Source organism: Papio anubis, chromosome 18 (assembly GCF_008728515.1).
Source record: "Papio anubis isolate 15944 chromosome 18, Panubis1.0, whole genome shotgun sequence".
NCBI classification, from domain to species: domain Eukaryota; kingdom Metazoa; phylum Chordata; class Mammalia; order Primates; family Cercopithecidae; genus Papio; species Papio anubis.
This window is the reverse complement of record NC_044993.1, coordinates 48,087,490-48,111,664: the sequence shown is the minus strand read 5'-3', so window position 1 is coordinate 48,111,664 and position 24,175 is coordinate 48,087,490. Positions and strand designations below refer to the sequence as shown.

General features: G+C 51.9%; 1 protein-coding gene across 3 annotated transcripts in view; it reads right to left on the bottom strand.

The window, feature by feature from the left end:
• GTF3C1 (general transcription factor IIIC subunit 1) overlaps positions 1-24,175 on the bottom strand; it is an 86,940-nt gene that overhangs the window by 2,393 nt on the left and 60,372 nt on the right. For 2 of the 3 annotated variants that reach the window (XM_009196199.4, XM_003916708.5), the window contains exons 24-35: positions 23,095-23,252; positions 21,306-21,448; positions 20,038-20,119; positions 18,082-18,194; positions 15,790-15,852; positions 13,962-14,055; positions 9,321-9,493; positions 7,696-7,983; positions 6,877-7,136; positions 2,514-2,794; positions 1,593-2,109; positions 818-869 (exon numbers count right to left, since the gene is read on the bottom strand). In XM_009196199.4, the coding sequence (XP_009194463.1) occupies positions 818-869; positions 1,593-2,109; positions 2,514-2,794; positions 6,877-7,136; positions 7,696-7,983; positions 9,321-9,493; positions 13,962-14,055; positions 15,790-15,852; positions 18,082-18,194; positions 20,038-20,119; positions 21,306-21,448; positions 23,095-23,252 (2,224 nt within the window). Of the gene's footprint in view, positions 1-817; positions 870-1,592; positions 2,110-2,513; positions 2,795-5,607; positions 5,823-6,876; positions 7,137-7,695; positions 7,984-9,320; positions 9,494-13,961; positions 14,056-15,789; positions 15,853-18,081; positions 18,195-20,037; positions 20,120-21,305; positions 21,449-23,094; positions 23,253-24,175 lie in introns of those variants that run through there. The other variant, XR_002519192.2, reaches the window with a different exon arrangement.

The following is a 24,175-nucleotide window of genomic DNA, read 5'->3' as shown; positions in this document are numbered from 1 at the left end:
TGAGGCTTCAGTGGGCCCACCCACGTTGGCAGGAGAGGGCCAAGAGTTGAGACTCCTGGACTTGACAGGTCTCCTGGCAGCCCGGGCAGCAGCTACCTCCAGGCTGTGGCGAAGCTCACAGGAGCATGACCCTGAAGCTCTGCCCCACACCATGTGCAGAGTTCCAGGAACGCTTTCCTTGAAACGGACGTTTCTGCTACTAACCCAGGGACTGAACAGCCACCCGGGGCCCAGGAGTGGGGCGGACCCAGAAGAGCTGGACACCTGGCTCTTATCGCTACGGCTGGGCCTTGGAGGAGCACACCTGAGCTCCTGAAAGCCAGGACACAGGACACTTGGGCCCTCCCAATCTGGGGTCAGCACACACACTCATGGGAGGCGCCCCCACCAGAGGGGCTTCTGTGGCCCCCTTGCTTCCTATAACTGTGTGGCACAGTTGTCCCGGGGGCAGCTGGGCATTCAGGGCTTATCCCTCTGTGGCCCCTGGCTCATCTGCAGGAGCGGGTGAGGTGCCTGTGGGCCGTGAGGAGCCAGTGAAGTGCAGCTGACGGCACCAGGTATGGTTCTCCGCCAGCGCCCTGGGCATTCTGGAAGCGCAGCCCTTGTTCCAGGCCGACCTGGGCACTGCTGGTGCTCAGCACGCCTGCTGCTCACCCACTGCGCCCCTCCAAGTACCCCTGCCGAGAACCACAGTGCTGGGCAGCCTGTCAGAGCTGGCACCTGGGGAAAGACCCTCAAAAACCCTCACACAAATCCTTACCCTCGGTCCCTGTCAAGAGCCCCACCCGAAGCCCTGGAGCCAGAACCCCACACCCACCTTTCCCGCACTGCCTGGGAGATGCTGCCGGCTCCAAAACTCTCTGCGAGCCCTGAGGGAAGAGGAAGAGAATGAGAGAGACTCGGAAAGTCAGGGAAGCCATCTCTGCCTCCCCACGTTCAGCATGGCACCCAGCATGAGCAGGGCACCTCGAGGCTCAGGGGATGAAGCATCAAAAAAAAGGACAACGATCATCTCACAGAGCAGCCACCTGGAGGTGCGGGGCCGGGGAGACTGCCGCACACAGTGCCACATGCAAGCAGCGTCCCAGGCCCGGACAAGCCCCACACCGGAGGAAGCCAGCGAACACCTCATTTTCCACCCAGAAGCCCTGACCACAAGGGTGGTGTAAACCCGAGGCAAAAACAGCCCAAAGAAAACAAAAACGCCCAGAGACGCCACATGAGAAGGCTGCTGCTGATGGCAGACGTGCAGGACAGGAAAGGGCGTGCTGCCACCCGAGGAAGGCGAGACCTCCATGCCGTCACTGCCCCACAGCAGCTGCTGCAGCACACACGCTGGCCCCACCGCCTGAGCTCCCGCTCCAGAACTCAGAGCGCTGCCTGGGGGTGTGGGAGGCCCGCGCTCCCCTGGAAATGCATTTACAGGCAGCATCCTCCCCCGTTGGGGCTCAGGCTCCGAGAAGCTGAAGTCAAGCCCCTTTTGTGTCAGTGGCAGTTCCCCTATCCCGGAGGAAGGCGTGGGGCCCATCAGGGCGGAGGGGAGGGAAAGCGCGGGTGGGGTGAGGTGGGGTGGGGGACAAGGCGCACGGTACCTCTGGGGTCTTCAGAGCCCTCTGGAGGCTGCGCCTGGCCACTCAGCTGCTCTTGGCCTGGGGAACTGAACTCTCCGACACCCTCTTGGTCTTCCCGTGCTGCCCCCGCTGCAGCGGTGTCTTCAAGAGCTGGGGGTGAAGATGGGGCCTGGGCTTCTGCCCCGTCTTCAGCTCTGGGCCCAAGGCTGGGGGCCAAGTTTGAGTCCTGGAGTACCGGCCTCTTGGCAGGGGTCATCTGGGTGCTCTCAGTGTCGGTCTCCCCATTCTCACTGGCCCAGCTGGCACGCCTCTTGGTGCCCCGGGGGCTGTGAGAAGGAGGTGCCTGCCCCTCGAGGGGGCTGTCCTCGCTGGAAGACCCCTCCAGGGGTCTGGCCTGGGGGTCTTCTCTCTGAATGTCAGCGTCCTCTCTGTCTTTCAGCCGCACCGAGTGCAGGAGCCAGGGCCAGGCAGAGCCCATGGCTACCAGGCGCGCGGTGTTGCCGCCGACCTCCAGCACCTGGTGCTGCTCCAGGAGGGCCTGGGGAGGCAGGAGACACAGGGGGTCTGTGGGGAGCCCGGGATCCTCCGCGCTGGTGACCTCTCGTCCCTGGCGGGTTGAGTGCCCTGAGCAGCCCAGGCTCGCGAGGCGGGCCTGGCTCCTAACCCTGGGGCTGCCCCTTGCTAGCCCTGTGCCCTGGAGCAGCCTCTCTTCCTCTCTGGCCGCTGGTGAGCCACATCAGCTGTGGTGCAGTTGTGGATTCACAACTGCACCCTCAAAGTGGATGTGAAATGCCCCAGTTTTCAAATGTTAATGACTAATTCAACGTTTAAAAAGAAAGCAGCATGCTATGCCCCAAATCAAGCCCATCCTCAGTGTGCACCTGGCCTGGGAGCTGCAATTTCCGCTTCAGTGATATCCGGCTAACCTAAGGCACAGCTCACCTGGACGCAATCTGCGAATGTCCTGGTGCGCCCGCCACCTGCCTTCTCCAAGGCCGAGAACCGTCTGCGCAGCTCCTCCTTGTCAATCCCAAAACAACCCGTGGCTATAATGACTTCCAGGATCTCCAAGGCAGCAGTCAGGTCTTCAGGACTATACCCAGACAGCTCCAGCTGGAGGACAAACTCCTCCAAGCTGCAGGTGTTTTCCTGGGGCTTTATCAGCTTGGTGAACGTGTCAGGGAGGGAGGAGGTTCCCACTGTTAGCTCTTCCAGAGGAGCGGCTGTGGGGACACGGAGGAAGATCAGAGGCAGCCCGACAGAGGCCCCCCTCCCCTGCCCAATGCACAGGCCACACTCAGGAAAGGCATGCTCCAGCACCAACTCACTGCTTCCCCGACAGCCACAGGGGTCACCTGCTGGGCGGACAGGCTGGGCCCCTGGCAGTCAGGCTCCTGATCCGCAACCCTGAGCCTCTGACTACAGCTGACTGGATTTCTCCTGGCCACTATGATTCTCGTGCTCAAGACATAAAGTGAAGGGCACAGAGGCTGAGGACTGGGGTTCGAAAACTGTAAAGCCCAGTGCTCTGAGGGGGAGTCCCTGACCAGGGCTGGCCTGGTCTCATCCCTTCCTGCTGCTCATGTGCCCACTGTTCCTTAGACCCTGTGAGATACTCCAGGCCCCTTCTACACACCCCACTTTTGCCTACACTAGCCAGAGCTGGCTTCTGTTGCTTCCTATGGAATATGTCTCTGCTAAGGCCATAATCAATAGGTTATCACTACATTTTTGCCCAGTCCAAACTCCAGACAAAGTACAGAATTCTAACTGTGGTTATGAAACATAGAGTGAATACCATCAACTTCAACAACGCACCTCACTTTATTGTCCTTCACGGATATTGTTTTTTGGGTTTTTTACATACTGAAGGCTTGTGGCAAGTCTGCACCAAGAGAGTCTATAGGCACCACTTTCTCAACACCGTGTGCTCGATTTGTGTCTGTCATGCTTGGGAATTCTCATATTTCATCTTTTTCATGATTATCATATCTGTGACAGTGGCCTGTGATCAGTGACCTTTGTCCTTACTATTGTCACTGTTTAGGGGCGCCATAAACCACACCCACATACGACAGCAAACTTAATTGATAAATGTCATGTGTGTTCTGACAACTCCAGGGTCCAGCCATTCCCCACTTTCCTCCCTCTCCTGGGACTCCCTATTCCTGAGACACAACAATATCGAAGTCAGGTTGGCTGGGCGCGGAGGCTCACGCCTGTAATCCCAGCACTTTGGGAGGCCGAGGTGGGCGGATCACGAGGTCAGGAGATCGAGACCATCCTGGCTAACATGGCGAAACCCCATCTCTACTAAAAAATACAAAAAATTAGCTGGGCGCGGTGGCGGGCGCCTGTAGTCCCAGCTACTCGGGAGGCTGAGGCAGGAGAATGGCGTGAACCTGGGAGGTGGAGCTTGCAGTGAGCCGAGATCGCGCCACTGCACTCCAGCCTGGGTGACAGAGCGAGACTCCATCTCAAAAAAAAAAAAAAAAAATTGACGTCAGGCCAGTTAATAACCTTACAATGGCCCCCTCTGTGTTCAAGTGAAAGGGAGAGTTGGACATCTCTCATTTTACATCAAAAGCTAGAAAATATCAGACTTCGCGAGGAAAGCATGGTGACAGCCAGGATGGCCGAAAGCTGGGCCTCTTGTGCCGAAGTCAGTCAAAGTTGTGAGGGCAAAGGAAAAGTTCTTAAGGAAATGAAAAGCGTTACTCCAGGGAACACACGAACAATAATAAAGCAAAAACAGCCTTGTTGCTGATATGGAGAAAGTTTCAGCGGTCTGGATAGATGAAACCAGTCACAACCTTCCCTTAAGCCAAAGCCTAATCCAGCGCAAGGCCCTAACTCTCTTTGATTCTATGAGGGCTGAGAGAGGTGAGGAAGATGCAGAAGAAAAGCTGGAAGCTAGCAGAGGTTGGTTCATGTAGTTTAAGGAAAGAAGCCGTCTCCGTAACATAAAAGTGCAAGGTGAAGCACCAAGTGCTGCTGTAGAAGCTGCAGCAAGTTCTCCAGGAGCTCTGGCTAGCTGAGATCAGCGATGAAGGTGGATACACTAAACAGATTTTCAATGTACACAAAACAGCTTTATATTGAAGATGCCATCTAGGACTTTCGTGGCTACAAAGGAAAAGGCAAGGCCTGGTTTCAAGGCTTCAAACGACAGCCCACTCTCGATAGGAAGTAATGTAGCTGGTGACTTTAAGTTGAAGCCAGTGCCCATTTCCTATCCCCAAATTCTGAGGGAAGAGAATTATGCTAAATCTATTCTGCCTGTGCTCTATAAACAGAACCGCAAAGCTGGATGACAGCACGTCTGTTTACAGTGTGGCTTACTAAATATTTTAAGCCCACTGTAGAGACCTACTGCTCAGACAAAAAAGATTGCTTTCAAAATGGTATGCTGATTAATGATGCCCCTGGTCACGCATGAGCTCTGATGGAGATGTTCAAGGAGATGAATGTTGTTTTCATGCCTGCTAACACAACATCCATTCTGTACCCCATCGATCAAGGAGTTATTTCACTTTCAAGTCTTATTATTTAAGAAATACATTTGATGGCTGGACACAGTGGCTCACGCCTGTAATCCCAGCACTTTGGGAGGCTAAGGCGGGTGGATCACCTGCAGGAGTTCAAGACCAGCCTGCCCAACATGGTAAAACACCGTCTCTACTAAAAATACAAAAATTAGCCGGGTGTGGTGGTGGGTGCCTGTAATTCCAGCTACTCGGGAAGCTGAGATAGGAGAATCACTTGAACCTGGGAGGTGGAGGTTGCAGTGAACTGAGATCATACCACTGCACTCCAGTCCAGGTGACAAGAGTGAAACTCTGTCTCAAAAAAGAAAGAAATTCATTTCGTAAGGCTATGGCTACTAGAGTGATTCCTCTGATGGATCTGGACAAAGTAAACTGAAAATCTTCTGGAAAGGAGTCACCATTCTAGATGCCATTAAGAACATTTGTGATTCATGGGAGGTGGTCAAAATACCAACATCAACAGGAGTTTGGAAAAAGTTGATTCCCACCCTCATGGATGACTTTGAGGGGTTCAAGTCTTCAGTAGAGGAAGTAACTGCAGATGTGGAAATAACAAGAGAACTAGAGGCGGAGTCTGAAGATGGGATGGAGTTGCTGCAATCTCAGGATCAAACTTGAACAGATGAGGACTTGCTTCTTATAGACGAGCAAAGAAGGTGGTTTCTTGAGTTTCTTGACATAGAATCTACTCCTGGTAAAGACGCTGAGAACATCGTTGAAATGGCAACAAAGGACTTAGAATATTACATAAACTAGGTCTGGTATGGTAGCTCACACCTGTTGTCCCACCCCTTTGGGAGGCCATGGCGGGAGGATCCCTTGAGGCCTGAGACCAGCCTGGGCAACAGAGCAAGGCCCTGTCTCTACCAAAAATTTAAAAAGTGGCTGGCTGTGGTGGCACATGCCTATAGTCCAAGCTACTTAGGAGACTGAGGCAGGAGGATGACCTGAGCCCAGGAGCTAGAGATGACTATGAGCTATTATTGTGCCACTGTACTCCAGCCTAAGCAACAGAGCAAGACCCTGTCTCTAAAAAATAGGCTTGGTGTGGTGGCTCCCGTCTGTAATCCCATCACTCTGGGAGGCAGAGGTGGGAAGATCACTTAAGGCCAGGAGTTAGGGACCAGCCTGGGCAACATAGTGAGTCCCTGTCTCAATCATTTCAAATAAATAAATAAAAATAAAAAGTAAAGTTTCAAAGGTCATCAATAGAACTAAAATAGCGTCAAAATTGGAAGTAAAGGAGGCAGGAGATCATGAATGTGAGTGGAATACTCATCTTTCCCAGCAAGGGGTCAAAAGATAATACCTAAAAGGTTCCTAAGAGCGCACACTTTACTAAGCACCAGGAGACTAGAGCCCCGCGGCCCCCCGGGGAGAGTGGGCGGGGTGAGGAGGCGGGAGTGCTCTGCTCTGCCTCGTGAGCCCGCATGGGTGACTGCTGGTGCCTGCGGCACAGCTGTGACTAAAAGACAGCGGTGGTGCGGGGAGCTCTCCCACAGAGGTGTGGGCACGGCACCGGCACCTGGGGAAGGTGTCCCTTGAGTCAGCTGCAAGGATGGGGTGTGTTTTTCTGTGTGTCCTGTGGCTGCACGCCTGGCCTGGGGAGCCTGAAGGTCTAGGTCTCAGGCCAGGCCTCAGGGTCCTCCTGGATGATGGCAAGGCCGGGCCCTCCCCCAGCACCAGCAGGAGCACTCACCAGCGGGCCTGAGCCGGGCAAGGCCGGGCCCTCCCCCAGCACCAGCAGGAGCACTCACCAGCGGGCCTGAGCCGGGCGGGCACAGGGCTGCAGCGGAGCTGGAACTTCATCTGGCAGGAGTTGACCACTATGCTGTCATTGGGATTGAGGTTGCGGGTGCTGACAATGCCGGGGGAGTAGTAGCCCCTCATCAGCAGGTAGTTAGTGTGGGAGGCCTGCGCAGGTTTCACCTCCATGCTCCGGCGCTTGCCCCCTATGCCTTCGTCCAAGTCATCCTCTTCATCCTCGTCATCCTCCAGGCTGCCATCCTTTCCCAAGCTAGAAGAGAATTGCGACCTGGATACCCAAGCACAGGCCAGCCAGCTACTACTGCAGCCTCTCCCCTCCCTCGAGAGGTCTTTGTGGCCGGGCCTCAGCAGTGGCCCCAGCAGCTGGCTGTGCTTCATTACCAAGGCTGGTGTGGACGGCTGCCCCAGATCCATCCCCTTTCCCACCTTCCCGTGCAATGCGCTCACCCCTTGTCACATATCTGCGTCTCTGTGGGGACTGTTCCTCTTGCCCGTCTCTCAGTCCAGAAAACACCCACTTCCCCAGGAATCCCCAGTTCTGTTGCAAGGCCCTCAGGACCAGTCCTCCCTTCTCTTCCCTGCCCTCCCCCGCCGCCCCACTGTGCTGCGTCCTTCTCTTTGGCCGATTCCCATAACACCTGGGAGGCATCAGCAGAGGACGCCTTGGACACTGGCCTATAATCCCCAGTCACTCATCTGCAACGCCCATCCTGCAAGCTCCCACAAGGCACTACCGACCCCTGCCGGTCTGTGTCTGGCCAATGCCTAGCACATGGCCAGACCTGATGCTGCGGACGCCGGGCTCTTACCTTTTGATGACCTCATTCTCCACCATTGAGCTATCTACCACGATGATCTGCTCCGGGATCCTGACATCCACGGAAATAAGGCCCAGAGAGAAGAGGGTCAGGACGGCCACACAATTTCCTCCAGGGCCGTCCAGTGAAAAGGCCACCATGTCATTTGTGGGCTCATTATTATCCTCGTCTTTGAAAGAGAAACGATCAGGCTGGTCCAACTTGCCGGCAGCCCGCATTCTGTCCAAAAACTGGAATGACTCCGTGCAGATGGTGCTTGGAAATCGCCACGTAAAAATCCTACACAGACAAAAAGGAAGGGCCTGACTGAGGGTCGGCCGTGGGAAGCCATCATTTGGACAGGCTATGAGCACGTCAAATCATTATGATGAGAACTAAACAAAACGTCCCATTTCTCCCATAAAGCTCTCCGTCCCATCCCAAATGAAGGCGCTGTGTTCCCACCTAGCGGTGTTCGTGTCTCTCTTCCCCGCTAGCCTGAGTACCTTCCATGCAGAGTACCGTCTCCTTGTCTAATTCAATGTGGCCTCACCTGGCGCTCCAGGAGGGCGCTGGCAGGCTCACCTCACAGGCACTCACTGTACACAGCTGCTGAACTAGGGATGGTGAGCATGCTTTCTGTAATAATAGTCCCCGCACAAAGCCAGCCCTGGTCTCACACGTGTACCCAAGCTGTCTCCATGCAGCACCTGGTGAGTCACTTCCCCGGCTCTGTCCAGAGAGCAACATTCCACGATCCTGCTACCAGGGTCAGAGGGAGGGACCCAAAAGGCCTTCCTTGTCTGCTGACCACTGCCCTCGGTTCAGATGGGGACATGCGGTCAGAGCAGTGTCTCCATGACAAATGGCCTTGTTGGACTTGGACATGTATCTTCTGCTGCCACACCTACTTCCCAGAGGCCTGAGGGTCATTTGGGGTGAGGGTTTGGGGAGGAGGAAGTGTCTGCCATCACGGGCAAGGGATGGTATCAAAGAACTGAAAGAAGATTCATGGTGCTGTCTCTGAGGATCTGACTGCAGCCCTGTGCAGACCTGAGGGTGGGCAAGGAGAACGGTGTGAAGGGGAAGCTGCCAAGGTGGCGGCTTGGGAATGTTCTCAGGGACTCTGCATGTGGTCAGGAGGCTGGTGGTACAACGCCCTCTGCGGCATGAAGCCACACTGCGTTTCAGGAAGGAGCCCCAGGAGGATGCCTGTCTGAATGCACCTCTGCACCCCAACCCCGCACCGGCTGCTGGTGCTGCGAATGGGCCCAGGAGACTTCCTGGGTCTCAGGGCTACGCGGAAGAGGGACTGAGGCTATGCTGGAACTGGAGGGTGAACTTCCAGCTGGGCCAATTATTAAATTCAAAACCGATTTCACTCCATCTGATGGGAGAAACGGAAACAAACCACCTGCAAAATGGCAACACCACCAACACAAAGATGCTGCTAGCACTCACCTGATCCCCACACCAGGTAGGAGGAGAGGGGCTACAGGAAACCCCAGAGCCTGCGTGTTGCGCATGAGGCTGCGAGGGGCCCCGGCTCCTACATGCTTTCATGGCCACGATGCTTCCTTTGCTCCTCTTTATGTGGCTCAACCTCGGAGTACCCAGGGCTCCTGACAGGTACTCACCTGTAGTAGGTCTGGGATAGCTGGTAGGACATTGGCACGAAGGGCAGGGCCCGGTTCTTCTTGGGGCCCAGCGTGTGGTTGACCCGGCGCCGGTTGACCAAGCTCCTCTTCTGGCACTCCATGAAGGCCTTCACGAGAACGTGGTCCTTGTACTCCCGATAGAGGCGGAAAGTCTGCAACACAGTGAGGCAAGAGGCAGAGGCTGATGCTTTATAGAGGAAGTGACCGATCGTGGGAGGCCCAGGCTGGCGTATGTGTGTGTTAGTGTGTGTGTGAGTGTGTGTATGCAGGGGAGGGTCGGCAATCCCAATTCTCGGACCATCACATCACACTTTCAGAGACCACAAAGGGCAGGGAACTGACGAGACGGGGGCTATTCACTCCCAAGCCAACTTCTTTTGATGCAGACAGACGGAATCAACACAGAGTCATCTGGTCTACCACTCTGTCCCCTGGCCTCCCACCCAGCCATCAGCACGTCAGGTGGGCTCTACCTTCCAATGCACTGGGTTCGTGCCACCTGCACTGGCCCATCTAATCATGCCACTGCTCTTTCTCACCACCGTCCCCAGCTGACTGGTCTCCCTCCTTCCCCACGTCACCTTCCCCCAACCCCTGACCATTCTCCATAGCAGCCAAAGTAATCCTTTGATGCCTACATCAGACCACACATTCCTGCCCTGCCTCAAAGCCCCCGAGGACTTCCCTCTGCAGATGTGACCACAACCAGGCCTTCACGACAAGGAGCCTGATGAGTGGGACCCTGGCCGCCCACCCGCCACTCTGGCCTCACCTCCCCCAACACCACCCTTTGCTCACTGCACCAGCCTCCTGGACCTTCTTACATTTCTTGAAAAAGCCCAGGCATCCTACCTTGGGACCTTTGCCCTGCCGCTCCCCTAAATCTCTGCATGGCTGACTCCTCAACATTCAGGGCTCAGCCCAAATATTTCCCCTCAAATGACAAATCCTTCTCCATTCTCCTCCTCTGCGGTCAACTGCCTTATATTATCCTGTTTTATTTTCTCCATAGCAGCTACCTGAAATGATCTCATCTGCTTACTCATTGTTTGGAAGTCCCAGGAGAACACAGATTCAACTCCTTTTTTTTGAGCCAGGGTCTCACTGTTGCCCAGGCTAGAGTACTGTGGCACCAACATAGCTCACTGCAGCCTCAACTTCCTGGCTCAAGCAGTCCTCCTGCTTCAGCCTCCTGGGTAGGCAGGACTACAGGCACTGTCTGGTTAATTTTTGTATTTTTTGTAGAGATGGGGTTCTTGCCATGTTACCCAGGCTGGTCTTTAACTCTTGGCCTCAAGTGATCATCGTGCCTCAACCTCCCAAAGTGCTGGGATTACAGGCGTGAGCCACCATGCCTGGCCTAGATTCAGCTCTTGCTGCTGCCACCCCAGTGCCTAGGCGGAAGGAAGTGCCTCTGCTGAACACACCATGGGGACTTCATGGCTCAGCGTGCTAAGTCTTGTGGACCTGGGCCCCACCTAGTGGACGAGCACCTGAAAGGACTGTGCGGTCAGCAGAGTCTCTGTTACTCCAAGCTTCTGCAAAGGGCAAGCAACAATCTGTTCCTGAGTATCTAGCATCTGCCAGCCTCTGAGAGAACTCCTACAGGACTGTCTCCTCAAAAGTGCTGGCTGAGAAAAATCCCTATCATGGTCTAAGGATTTTAGGCACTGCCTCCAGGACCTCGAGTGACAGAGAAGGTTGAGGCACACGGACTTTAAGTGATCCTCAGGTCACACTGTCAGGCAGGGGTGGGTCAGAGAAGAGAAGAGCAACCTCACCACTGCACCTTACTTCCAGCGGAGGGACACAAGGGGACCGGGGACCAGTGCAGTGGTCAGCTGGGGCTCTGAGGCAGCACTCAGGTATTCCCTGGAGCATGTCTGCCTGAAGCCTGTGCAACTCTGCTTCCCCAAACAGCACCTGTGCGCCAGTCCTGGGCATGCAGACCATCAGGCCTTATGGAGAAACACTCTCCATGTAGTGGACGGGAGAAGCTGGGAGTGGCCATTACACCATCATCCTTCCCTACAGCACTGGAAGGAAGCTGCATCTCACTCCTTGTGACAAGCCTTCTGCGCCTTTGATCTTCTGTTCCATTTGAATATAACTAGCGAATGGGTGTATTCCCACACAACAGGATAGGAGCGCTCAGGCCATGTGTGGTGAGTTGGGGGCTGTGGTCCACCCACTCACATTTCTAAGAGGCTGGGTTGTCACAGGCACAGTGAGCCCACCTGCAGCCTTCCACTGGCTTCCTGGAACCTTGAGGGGAGCCTCGCGGGGTCCCCTATGGGGCTCTGACTTTGCTGTTGGCCTTCTAGTCCTCACTCAGGAGTCACTGAAGAAGTCACTAAAGAAGTGTCCTGTTTCCTGCTCAGGGAGAGAGGCCATGCAGGCCGGTGGTCTTTCTAAGGTGACTTTCCATGCCCCTGGGGGTTGAGGCAGAGTGACTAGGCCTTCAGTACCAAACATCAGAGCCCAGGTGCCGCCTGGAGATGGAACTGGAGGAAAAAGCAGTGGGATAATATTGGGGACAGGCCTGGCTGGAAGGCAGGGGGCCTGGCTTTTGCCACTGGGGCTGGGCTTTCTTGTTTGGAGGTGGGATACAGTGGGAAGGATCCCCAAAGTCCCCTCCAGCTCTGAGCCACTAATGAGCAGGACAGCTGGAAGGCCCACCCCACAGCCAGAAGTCGGAAATTTGGACTCCTATGTGTAATGTTGGAAAAAACATTTTTTGAAAAAAAAAAATTGTGTTTTCCTTTTAAACAAGCGTGAGACCAATAAAATGCGGTCTGTGGACTGTTTATTTGGAACTTCACCTGATAACTATTTATTCTTTTCTCTGCAAGTTCAGGTTCAGACAGGGTTCTGCTTTCATCTACAAAATGCTGGGGTGGCAGAGGGGTGCATGGCACAGATGCTAGCCTTCCACTCCAAATGTGTAGACCTGACCATAAGCGTAAAACAGGCCCGAGGAAATAAAACATGGGGTTCAAGGGATGCACGGCAAGGGTATGGAGGACATTTCTTGGGCGTCTCTGATTGATGGTCCTACGTGTCCCTGCAGGAGGCACAGAGAACCTCCAGGTGGTGATGAAAACAGGAGAAATCAAATGCACACTCAGTCTTGGGTGTGCTGAGGCCTGGCCATGGCTGTTAAAGACTAGGGCCTGGGTGCTGCTCTGAAGCAGGGCATTCAAGCCCAGCCTGGCATTTTCGTGAACTAGCTCCATTTCCCTGTCCTCCCTGCCCTGCTGTGGCCAAAGTAACAAGCACGTGCAGCGCCCCAGCAGGGTCGACACTGCTGTTTCTGCAAGGGTGGCCCATGGGCCCCTTCGGGACTGGGGGAGGGACGGCACACTCTTATCAGGGCCCCACTCCGCTGCTCCTGACTGGAGTCTCTGAGGACAGGGCTTGGGCTCCACATGCTACAAGATCTCTCTGTGGACTCTGAGGCGCCCTGATGATCAGGTCCTCACCCAGCTGAATTCATCAGCGGGACTAGGAAAGTCCCTTTGTTTCCTCATTCTTTTTTCCCCTCATATTCCAAATCAGGTAACTTGTTAATGTAAGCCAGGAGCAGATTTTTAGGGTTAGTGATTAAATACAAAATGAATGGGTCCTCCTTAGAATTTCCTTTTGTGATGACTTGGGGGAGAACGAGGCCCTGGGTGGCACTGGCTGGGGCCCCTCAGCACCTCTCTGTTGGGGTCTTGGGTGATGACTGACTGAGCTATGTGGTCTCGGGCATGTGATTTAACTTCTCTGAACCTCAAGTGCCCACATTTGTATAAGAGTATTAAGACCACTGACTTCCTGGGCTCCACCAGGGGTTCAATGTGATTTCTCTTCCTCACTCTCATCTTCCTTCAGCCGCAGCAGAGTGGCCACGTGGACTTGTGTCCTCGGGAGACAGATGACTCACTGCCCATGGGAGGGCAGCTTTCCCATCCAGTGACCTCCCACAACCAGAATATCTTGGCATTCCAAAGTGATGATTTGAAAAGCTACGCCGTACAGCTCAATTACTTTCTCAGGTCCTTTGCCATGCCTCATTTCCTCCCCTGCTTCATTTTCTGTCTTAAACGTAAGACTTAAAAACCTCAGCTCTGGGAGGGATGGTGGAGGTCACTGGATCCCATCCCCACGCTTTAAAAACTAAAGAGAGAGATGAGGAGAACCTGGCCAAGAGGTGCGAAGCTTCAGTTCTATGAGATGCTAAGCCCTGGAGGATCACAGCTTGGTAATGACAGGTGACAATCGATGCTGTACACTTGAAATGCACCAGGAGGAGAGAGCGCCAAGCGTGCTCACCACAACGAGAAAAGCTACTGTGTGGGGGGATGTATGTGCTAATTGGCTTGATTGTGGCGATTACTCTGCAATGTATACGTACATCAAATCCTTCAGTTGTATACCATAAACATACATAATAAACACAAATAAATACAAATAAAACAACGATAAAAAGATAAAGTTGAAGGATGTGTGGGCCGGCATGTTGGGGGAATCAGCCCCTGAGAGCCCACAGCAGAGAAGGGCAGGGGCCAGCACCTCACGAGGCTGGCCTCAGAAGGGTCCACATCCCTGCTGTGCAGCTAGGCAGCCGGTACCCACCTGGAATGACTGGTAGGACTTCATCTGACTGTCCGAGAGGGCCAACGTGCTCTGGATCAGGTTCTGGAGCACCAGAAAGTGGATGTCATCCACGCTGAAAGAGAGGGGGCGGCAAGGCACCATGAGGCCACAGGCACCACTCAGCTCAGGCAGATACAATTCTTAGGGAAAAAATCTTGAATCTCACAAAAGGGACACAAATGCCAAAACTTCACAAAAGAAAACACAATAAATGATGGTTTCTAGGCTTTACTAACAGGTCCATTTTTGCAGGAGAAAAGTTTCTATTTAGTGGACAGGGGGTGACCTACCCAGAATGGGTTTACGTGACCACTAACAAATGTAGTTAGTACTTCTCTACAGAGCTAAAATCAAAGTGACTATTGATTATCCAAGATGGAAAAACAAAACCTGAGCTTTTGGAACTGAGTTTTGCTTGGAAAGCTCATGGGTTGAGAGTTTAAATCCTTTCCTCAATCTACGTTAAGGCTTGGCCAGTGATAGTCAAGGCTAGGGGGTCAGCAACTTTTCCTCTAAAGGGCCAGTTAATACATGCTTTAGTCTTGGTGGGCTCTGTGGAATCTGTTGCAACTATAGCTGACCCTTCTGCACTGTGGACTGAACTGTGCAGATCCACTTACACACGGATTTTCTTTCACCTCTGCCACCCTAGAAACAGCAAGATCAACCCCTCCTCTTCCTGTGTCCCTTCAGACTACTCAAAATGAAGACGACAAGGATGAAGACCTTTAAGATGATCTACTTCCATTTAGTGAATAGTAAACAGATTTTATCTTCCAATTTTGTTTATTTTTTGAGACAGAGTTTCGCTCATGTCACCCAGGCTCGAGTGCAATGGCATGATCTCAGCTCACTGCAACCTCCGTTTCCTGGGATCAAGTGATTCTCCTGCCTCAGCCTCCCAAGCAGCTGGGATTACAGGCGCCTGCCATGCCCACCTAATTTTTGTATTTTTTAGTAGAGATGGGGTTTCATCATGTTGGCCAGGCTGGTCTTGAACTCTTGACCTCAGGTGATCCACCCGCAGTGCCCTCCCAAAGTGCTGGGATTACAGGCGTGAGGCACTGTGCCCAGCCCCTTATTTTTGTTAATAGTTTCTTTTCTCTAGCTTATTTTCTTGTAAGAGTACGGTATATTATACATATAAAATGCAAAATATATATTAATCAACTGTTTGGTATTGATAAGGTTTCTGGTCAACAGTAGGCTATCAGTGGTTAGGTTTAGGGAGTCGAAAGTTACATGTGGGGCCAGGAGTGGTGGCTTACGCCTATAATCCCAGCACTTTGAGAGGCTGAGGCGGGCAGATCCCTCGAGGCCAGGAGTTCGAGAGCAGCCTGGCCAACACGGAAAAACCCCGTCTCTACTGAAAATACAGAAATTAGCTGGGTGTGGTGGCAGGCGCCTGTAATCCCAGCTATTTGGGAGGCTGAGGCATGAGAATTGCCTGAATCGAACAGGCAGTGGCTGCAGTGAGCTGAAATCAAACCACTGCATTCCAGCCCGGGCAATAGAGCAAGACTCCGTCTCAAAAGAAAAAAAAAGTTCTATGTGGATTTTTGACTGTGCAGGGGGTCGGCGTCCCCTCACCCCCAAGTTGTTCAAGGTCAACTGTACTCACCTCTGATGTTCTCGCATAAAAGCAGCACAGACAACATACAGAATGGGCATGGCTGTGTGCCAATAAAATTTTATTTACATAAACAGGTAGTGGGCCGGATTTGGCCCCAGACTACCCCAGTGCAATAGGCTGTCAGCCACCAAGTTAAGTAGCTGAGGAAAAGCTACTCTATATATCAGCACTTACCTGTTAAGTTCATCCTCCTTCCTGGTTTGATCTTTTTCATCCCCAATTGCCAAAACTCGGTACCTGCAAAAGAAACATAAGAACATGTCAATGAAACAAAGCAGCTCCTCACTAAGCAAGCGGATGCTGACTCAAGATGGCCATTTATTGGCTAAAGTGTTGGGAGTGGGAGAAATGTTGAACTCACCAAAAGTCGAGTGCTGTACATGTAAATTAAAATGCGAATATACCCTGTTCTGCCTGGTAGAAGGAGGGCTGAGAAAATGTGCAGTGTTCACCTACTGACAATTATGTGGCAACACGGAAAAATGTGAATTGGCAAAGATCCACTGTTAATTGTAAAAGGAACAGGATTTAAAACTGTGGGTGTGTTACAATCCAAAAAGAAAAAGCACAAGGAAGAAAATGTCCCAGAAGTAATCTAAAAAAATTATTCTCATAGAAAAAGGAAAAAGGTGGTCCCCAGAGGCTGGGAAGTGGAAGGGAAGGAATGAAGAAAGGAAAGATGTAGAGCGAAGGGTATAAAGTTACAGTTAGACCAGAGGAATAAGTTTTCATGATTTCAAACTGCATGGTGACCACAGTTAAGGACATATTACACATATTTTGAAATTACTAAAATAATAGATTTTTAAGGTTCTTATTGCCAAAAAAAGAAGTTGGTGAGGCGACAGATATGTTAGTTAACTTGATTTCGTCTTTCCTCAATGGACACATATATCAAAACATCACACTGTACCCCAAAAATATATAAAATTATTATTCATCAATTAAAACAAAGAAATATGAAAATCCCCAAAGAGTAGCCATATTAGGTGTTGGAATCACAAACTATTTCCCCATTTCTTTTTTGAGTTTCATGTAATATTATTTTACTGTATTCATACCATGCAAGTAAATTTAAGAATAAATCATAGAACTGTCTTTTTATAAAATATGGCAAATTGGCCATTTGTAGGACATTTCTTCATTTTCTACTAAACCAATGGAAAAATTAATCTTGATTGCAACAGTAAATTCCTCTCATAATTTAGTGCCAAGAAAAATAAACTTTTCAGAAAAATGTGAAAACCACCTTTGCTTCCTGGGTTCAAGTGATTCTCCTGCTTCAGCCTCCCAAGTAGCTGGGATTACAGGCGTGTGCCCACCACACCCGGCTAATTTTTGTATTTTTAGTAGAGACGGGGTTTTACCATGTTGGCCAGGCTGGTCTCGAACTGCTGACCTCACATGATCTGCCTGCCTCAACCTCCCAAAGTGCTGGGATTATGGGCGTAAGCCCCCACGCCTGGCTTGGAACCGTTTTCTATTTTGCCTTGCCTGCCAGAATGCTCAGGATCACAATCAGTATTAAACTGTTACACTTGCAACTTTTTCTTCTCTCTAAATGGTTCATGGACTCTCCTTTAAAAATCTCTGTCTTCTTTTATGATTAAAAGTTGCCCCATAACTTTACTAAGAATATGTGGAGATATAAATTACAAATCAGTAAACAGGCCATTGGACTGACCTGAAACCATGCCATTTGGGAATTCTGGGGAACAGTTTACTGCAAACCAAAAACAAAACTCGGAATGTGGGTAAAGGAGATCAACTCTGAAAACGAGTACAAACTGCTCTTTAGGCACGGCAATACAGTGGGCGCAACATACATTATCTGTTGAGTGAATGAAGGAATGAGGTCTTCAACTGAAATGTTGAGAGCAAGGGTGTTGTACAGTTCACAGGCAGAACTGATGGATGCCATCATTTTACAAGGAGAAATTCAGAAAAACAGTGGCTCAAGGGACTTCTTGGGTGAGGATGGTGGAGAAAAGGGATCTACATTTGGAAGATGCTGAGGAAACAGGCCTAGTTCACAGAACTTCAGATTTAAAAATTGTACAGGGTTCTGTGCTCATACCCAAGAATGTTCTTCCAAACGTCGAGTGGTTCCAGACCCTCCTATGTTCAAATCCTGGCCCTGATGCTTACAAGCACTGTGACCTTGGGCATGTTTCTTACATAGGAATTTCCTCATAGGTAAAGTAAGCAAGCTTAGCAAAAAGTACACCAACCAAACAAGGAAGCCTGAAGGACCAATGGGAGAATGAACATAAATGCCCGGCAGGGTGCTAGGTCCCACTCTGCGTTCAAGTCACCCATGAGAGGAGAGACAGGAGGGCCACTGCAAGGCCAAACGCAGCCAGGCGGGTGCTGGGCACTTCCCGGACCTGCTGATAAGGGATACAGGGCTGGCCTTTCCCTCTTGCCCTGTGAGGGCCACATGGAACCATCCCAGAAGCCACTTACCTGGCAAACAGCTCTTGCAGTGTGTCTGGGATTTCAAGGTTAGAATTCCTTAGGGCTGAACTGAACTTTTCTTTAAGCTTCTCCACAAATTCTTTAAACTCGTTGGCACAAACCTTTCAACATGAGAGCATGAGAGGTTAAGCCCTTACTCTTCCTGAAGGGAGGTTTTGCTAAGATGCACCAAGGAACATCTTGTAACAAACTCCTGCACCAGCTAAGTCCGAGAACCACCGACCAGGTGCCTCCCCTGGGCACCTGTCATCTGTCACCTGTCATCTGAGAAGCTTGGTCTATAGAGGAGGCAAAAGACCCTCACCAGTACGCTCAGGAAACTGGGGCACCTGGTGCCAACTAACCTGCAGACAGCCTCACACCTGCATCGCTGGCACTCTCCCAAGTCCCAGGTGAGAAGACTCAAACGTGCCCCACACAGTGCTCCCTCACAGCCTCCCTCCCAGGCCTGGTGCTCCCTGGTTCACCTTCTTCCTCTGCCCCAGCCTCACACTCCACGGGTGGCCCCGAAATCAATTTCCTCCTCTATACGCGCACTGCAATCGTCTCAGTCCAGACCCGGATCTGAGGAGCAAGCTGGTCACGTCACCTGGTGTGCAATGCGCGACATGGTATGCTCCCGCTCCTCCCTGGCCTGGTGGCTGTGCAGGACGTGGTCCCTGCTGCATCTCGCTGCTATCCTGATGCTGTGCCTGCCAGCCCTGCACTCCCTCTCCCCTTACTGTCGCTACCCCAGCTGCTGTGGTTTCCAGTCTCGCCCAGTGCTGACACCTTTGCCAAGCCCGCTGGCAGACACTGTGGGTGTCTGTGGGTCACCTATTCCATTTTTCCCCATGCTTTCTGATTAGCCAGCCTCAATTTGCTGTGGGGAGGGAGGATGCCCAGCCTCCTAGGATACACCAGGACAGTTTAAGCCACTCATGGCAGCCTGGGTCCCCTGTGCTGTGTCCCACTGTTTCCCAGCCGCGTGGCCCAGGTCTGCCAGGGGCTCCTAGGAAAGGCTGCCCCTTGAGGCAAGGGCCATGTGGGTCTATTGCAGCCCCTCTCCCCACTGCTTCCTGTTCTGGGATTCTGTTGTGAGGACTTGAGCTCTCATAGTCAACATTTGCAACCAGGGGGTCACTGGCATAGGATGGAAAGCTGGCCCCTGCTCCTGGAGGGGAGTGTGGCGGCAGGAACTTGGGAGCCTGATAACATCTCTGCTCCCCTGCACCAGACCAGGACTACCCTCAACTGCTTGGCATCTGGGAAAAAGGAAGCCGTATACACCATTAGGTTAGGTTTTTCTGTCACTTCCATCCAAAAGCATTGCTGAGCCTGCTCCCCGACCTCTGCGGGCCTGTGCCTTCCTCTTCCGGGAGCTGACTGCACTGTCCTGCAATGACCATGTACTTCTCTGTCTGTCCCACTTGCCTGTGGCTTCCTTGGGGAAAAGGCTGCCTCTCCTTGTCCACTGGCCTTACTTGGCACAAGTTCTGCCACACACACTGTAGAGTCCAGGGTTAGCACAAAAACGAAAGATGAGCAGCCTCTGAGGCAAAGGGCAGGAATTTGGGTCAGCAGACTGCTTCCCTCCTTGTCAGCCACCGCCCTGGCCCCTCAGGACAGAAAACTCAGAAAGAAAACACACACCCAGTCTGCAAGCTTTCTAGGAAGCCTGTAATTTCTGAAGAGATGTTCTATTTTCTAAACAAAACAGGCCCAAGGCACAGCAGCCCTTCAAAGTGGCCTGTTAGATTCTAATCATCTTTAAAAACAGATGCTTGAAGCCAGATCAAGTCAAGGCCAACACCAGAGAGCTGACTCAGTGATTTCTCAAGTGAGCAGGAAACAAAGTCCACGTTCCTAAGGCTGGCAGGGTCACTGTGGGACGAGAGGAGCTGACCGAAGTCTAGATGCCCCAACCTCCAAGCAGACCGAGCCCTACACCCACACAGGACCTACCTTTGGGTCATCGTAGTCACCTCTTCGATTCATGAAATCTCCAACAAGCGCTTTATCCTGGTACACCTCGGCCAGGCACACTCTGCAGGAAGAGGAGACAAAGCTGGAGTCTGGGAATTGCAATGATGCCGTATTCAGAAACTTCAGAGAGCTCCATTCTCACGTTTCTGGCCTTGGTTGACCGTGAAGCATGAGTTACTTATATGACTGTTGCGCGACTGCAGCTTTTAAGAACAAAGGATTTGGGGTCAGCCAAGCCTGACCTCAGTCAGGTCTGTTCACACTTTACACCTTGGCTTCTCTGAACTTCCGTCCTTCATGGGTAGCCGAGAACACTCAGTCCCAAAGTGTCTCTCACAGGGGTTTGGCCAGGACCGTATGGGCTGACCTACATGAAAGTGTATCATACATTTAGGCCGGGCGCGGTGGCTCAAGCCTGTAATCCCAGCACTTTGGGAGGCCGAGACGGGCGGATCATTTAAAAACACCAAACAGGCTTTGCAGTTTATTATTCTTAAGTTCTCTAATCTACTGCAAAGCAGGAGGTGTGTCCACTCCACAAACCTTCACATCCCCATGATATAAGGAGAGCCTGACTTGCCCAAAAGAAAATGCAGGAGAAGGCGACCAGCCTTTGCTGGGCTCCCATCCGCCAAGCACTGCTGCCTTCATAAAGAGCTTGCCAGGTAGAGACTCATTCCGCTTTACAGCCTGGTAAGGCGAGGGGACTCCCTGAGGTCACACACACAAGGGCGGGGCAGGAGGACAGTTCTCAGCTCTGCCAAGAACATGGTAGAGGGCATCCTGTCCAATGATCCCAGGTCCTGCCTAGCTTGCTGCTGGAGGGAGCCACCAATCAGAGCTCTCAGGAGCTGCTCTGAGGGCCGAAAACAGCAGGAAAAGCCAGCCTCTGCCTCAGCCTCCACCACCTGCTAGGCACATGGTATTCAGCGAGTCAGCCTATCTAGTCTCTGCTTCTTCATCCAAATAAAGGCTAACACCACCTACTTCTCAAGGCCACTATAAGGTCCAAGCAATACCTTGCATGGGAAAGCACCGAGAATCATGCTTGGCCCTCACCCTCAAAAAACCAAGGTCCATCTCCCCAACAGACTCCAACACTTGGCCACCCCATCAGACGCCTCAGTGTGCTCCAGCTGCACTTTCTGCCAGACTCTTAAGCAAACGGGATGAAGGAAGAGTAAAGAATGAATGAGAAGTGCTGACGTAACCACGTCCAAGAGTGATCAGGCTTCAATGAGGCTTACTTATAGTTGAGATAGGCCTGTGGGTTTTTGACTATGTAGCGAGCTCTTCGTCCAACGGAATGAGATGTTTTATCCAAAGACTCTTCGAACGTGGCATGCAAAATGTCCCGTACCACCTGCCAGGTGACAAATGGGCCCTTCACCTGGATCAAACACAGAGCCAAGACAAAAAGTCAGTATCCTCAGAGCCCACGTCCTGGGGAATTACCATTAAAAAGTGGACAAAATGTGTTTTGTGCAGCCTCCTTCCTCAGAGAATCCCCACAACTATCACCTCACAATATATACTGGTCCCACCATGTGCCAGACAGAGGGAGATTCTGGGCAGACAAGCACGGGACGAGGCCTCAGTGACCAGCGGGAAAGAGTGTATTCTGGCAAGTGCCATGTGTGACAAAGGTGCCCAGAGGAGCAAGGGGGAACTGCCTGAAAGGGTGCTGTATTAGAGGAAATCATGGGGATGTAAAATGTGTTTAGTTAGAGGTCTTAGTGTCCTAATTATGCATCATGTATGCTCAGAAACGTTCTGTATGTTGTGCTTGTATGCCACGTTAGTAGAAGCAGAATGTACAAAATTAGCGGACCTAGGAGAACATCTTGGTCAATAACACAGAAAGGCAAGGCCGACATGAGAAAGCCGCTTGATGACAGTTATTTTCTTACATCCCCAAGGATGAGGTGACCCAAGAAGGCTATAAGTTCCGGTAAGTGGTGACAGTCCACCAACACTGACCTATGCAGGACCCTCCTGCCTCCTCTAGCTGTACCAGGGCTGAAGTAGAGGGAGGGACGCCCCTCTCCCCCATCAGCTCTGCAATGACAAAGCCATTGCAGATGCAGGGAACAGAAATTAGGGATGACAACATGTCACCTTTCAGGTTCTTCCTTGGAAAAGAGGTTGGGTTGGAATTCAGGAGAGGACTGAGGGATGAGAGAACAGTGGATAAGCGGTCAAGACAAGGGATCTAATAGTTTGCAGGCAAGAAGCATCTGGGCACAGAGCCTCAGCTGGGTTTCTCCTGCCTGGCCTGGCTGAGACCCGGAGGCACACCTGGGCTCCTCTGAAGCTGCCTTGTGGCACTACTGCCTGAAGGGGCCCTGGACTGGCCTGGCAGAGCTTTTTCCTGGAATGCAAATAGGAGGTCTTTCTGCCTTGTGGACCAGCCACGCCAGTGAGCCAAGAGGTACCAGAGGTGACAGAAACAGTGTGAGAAGTATCCGGTCAAGAACAGAGAAAGAGCAGGGTAATGACATGCAATTGGCAGATCGTTCCAGACATGATGGGCAGTTATAGGAAGGTAAATAGGAGCTTTTCAGGCAATGAAGGTGGGAGGAAGGGAGCAGGACAGGGTTAGATTCCTGGTGAGGAGAGAGAAAGAACAGCTCTGAACTAGTTTGCCTGCAGCTAGGCAAACATTTATATGTATACAACTGAAAGCTAAAAAGAAATGTAGAAAAACAGAATGGTATTAATTTGTAGGATTAGCTGGGCATGGCGGGGTGCGCCTGTAGTCCCAGGACTAGGAGAGGCTGAGGTGGGAGGATCACTTAAGGCCAGGTTGAGGATGCAGTGAGCTGTGATCATGCCACTGCACTCCAGACTGGGTGAAAAAGTGAGGCTCCACCTCTCTAAAAAAGAAAACGTGTAGGATTCTGGGCAATGCTTTTCCCAGGGGCCAAGCAGAGCAGCTGAGAGGAGTGGTCCCTGGCTGGGAGTCCCCGGGAGGCTCAGACAGGAAGGAGCTCCGAGAGAGGGGCAGGCCCACCTCTGGGCTGGGCTGGTTGGTACCTTGGTGTTGAGGACATTGCTGGCAATGCGGCACAGCACGAGCAGCCCGTCCTCCTGCATGGACCAGGTGACGCGAAGCCGCGTCATCCGCTGCAGGGCGCTCTGGTCGGCTTCATCATGGTAGCGCAGCCTTTTGCTTTTTTCTCCTGGGAACTCTCCTAAAAACACCAGAGGGAGAAGGGAGGAGGCCTCTAACACCTGGTTTGGAGCTGTCACTCTGCAGAGGGGCAGGGTCCCTACCCAGCCAGTGAGATGTGACTAATGGTATTGGTTATTACCCATTGTGTCTAAAGTCACACAACTAACTGCAAAAGACTCAACCCTTTTGATAGATTTTATTTCTTTTTAAACCCCTTTCATCATTTATCTTGATAAAATTTCACAGGCACAGGTTGGAAGGCTCAATGCAGCCTCTAGTTAGTTATCTGCCAGTTTCCAATCTCCCCCACTGTGACAGAGTCCTTTGAAGGCATCTTGTACAGAAGCCTATGGCGCGTGCTCGGGGCGTATCCACCAAGTGAGCAGGACCAGGGACTGTGCAGTCACCGGGCCCCCACACTCCCTTGCTCTGTGACTGCACGGGCGTTGTGTAGACTTGAGTGCATCTGGGGACAATAAGGCCTCTGCTCCAGGGCCATGGAGAGGGTGGAAGGAGACTGTATATAAAACATCCAGCACAGAGTGGTGGCTACTAAATAACTAACATCAGCAGTGAGATCTGTGTACTTAATAACTAAACAGCACCACCACCACCACCACCAAAGCAGCAATCTACCATCAGGGAATATTCACTGTGTGCCTAGCATTGGTTTATGCTTTTTTCAATGTATTATCTTAGAATACTACTTTATAGCAACCTTATGAAATGGATACAATTGTTATCACTGTTTTTTGTTGAGGAACACAGAGACAGTGACTTGCTGAAGTCACACAGCTGAGTCAGCAGCAGAGGGAGGATCTGAACCTTGAGAGCGTAGCCATGGGGTTGCCAAGGTCTCCTGCCTAGGCGAGGTACTGATAGCACCTTCACAGGACAGACACCATATGCCACTGCCAATCTCAAAAGGCTGTTGAGCGAGTG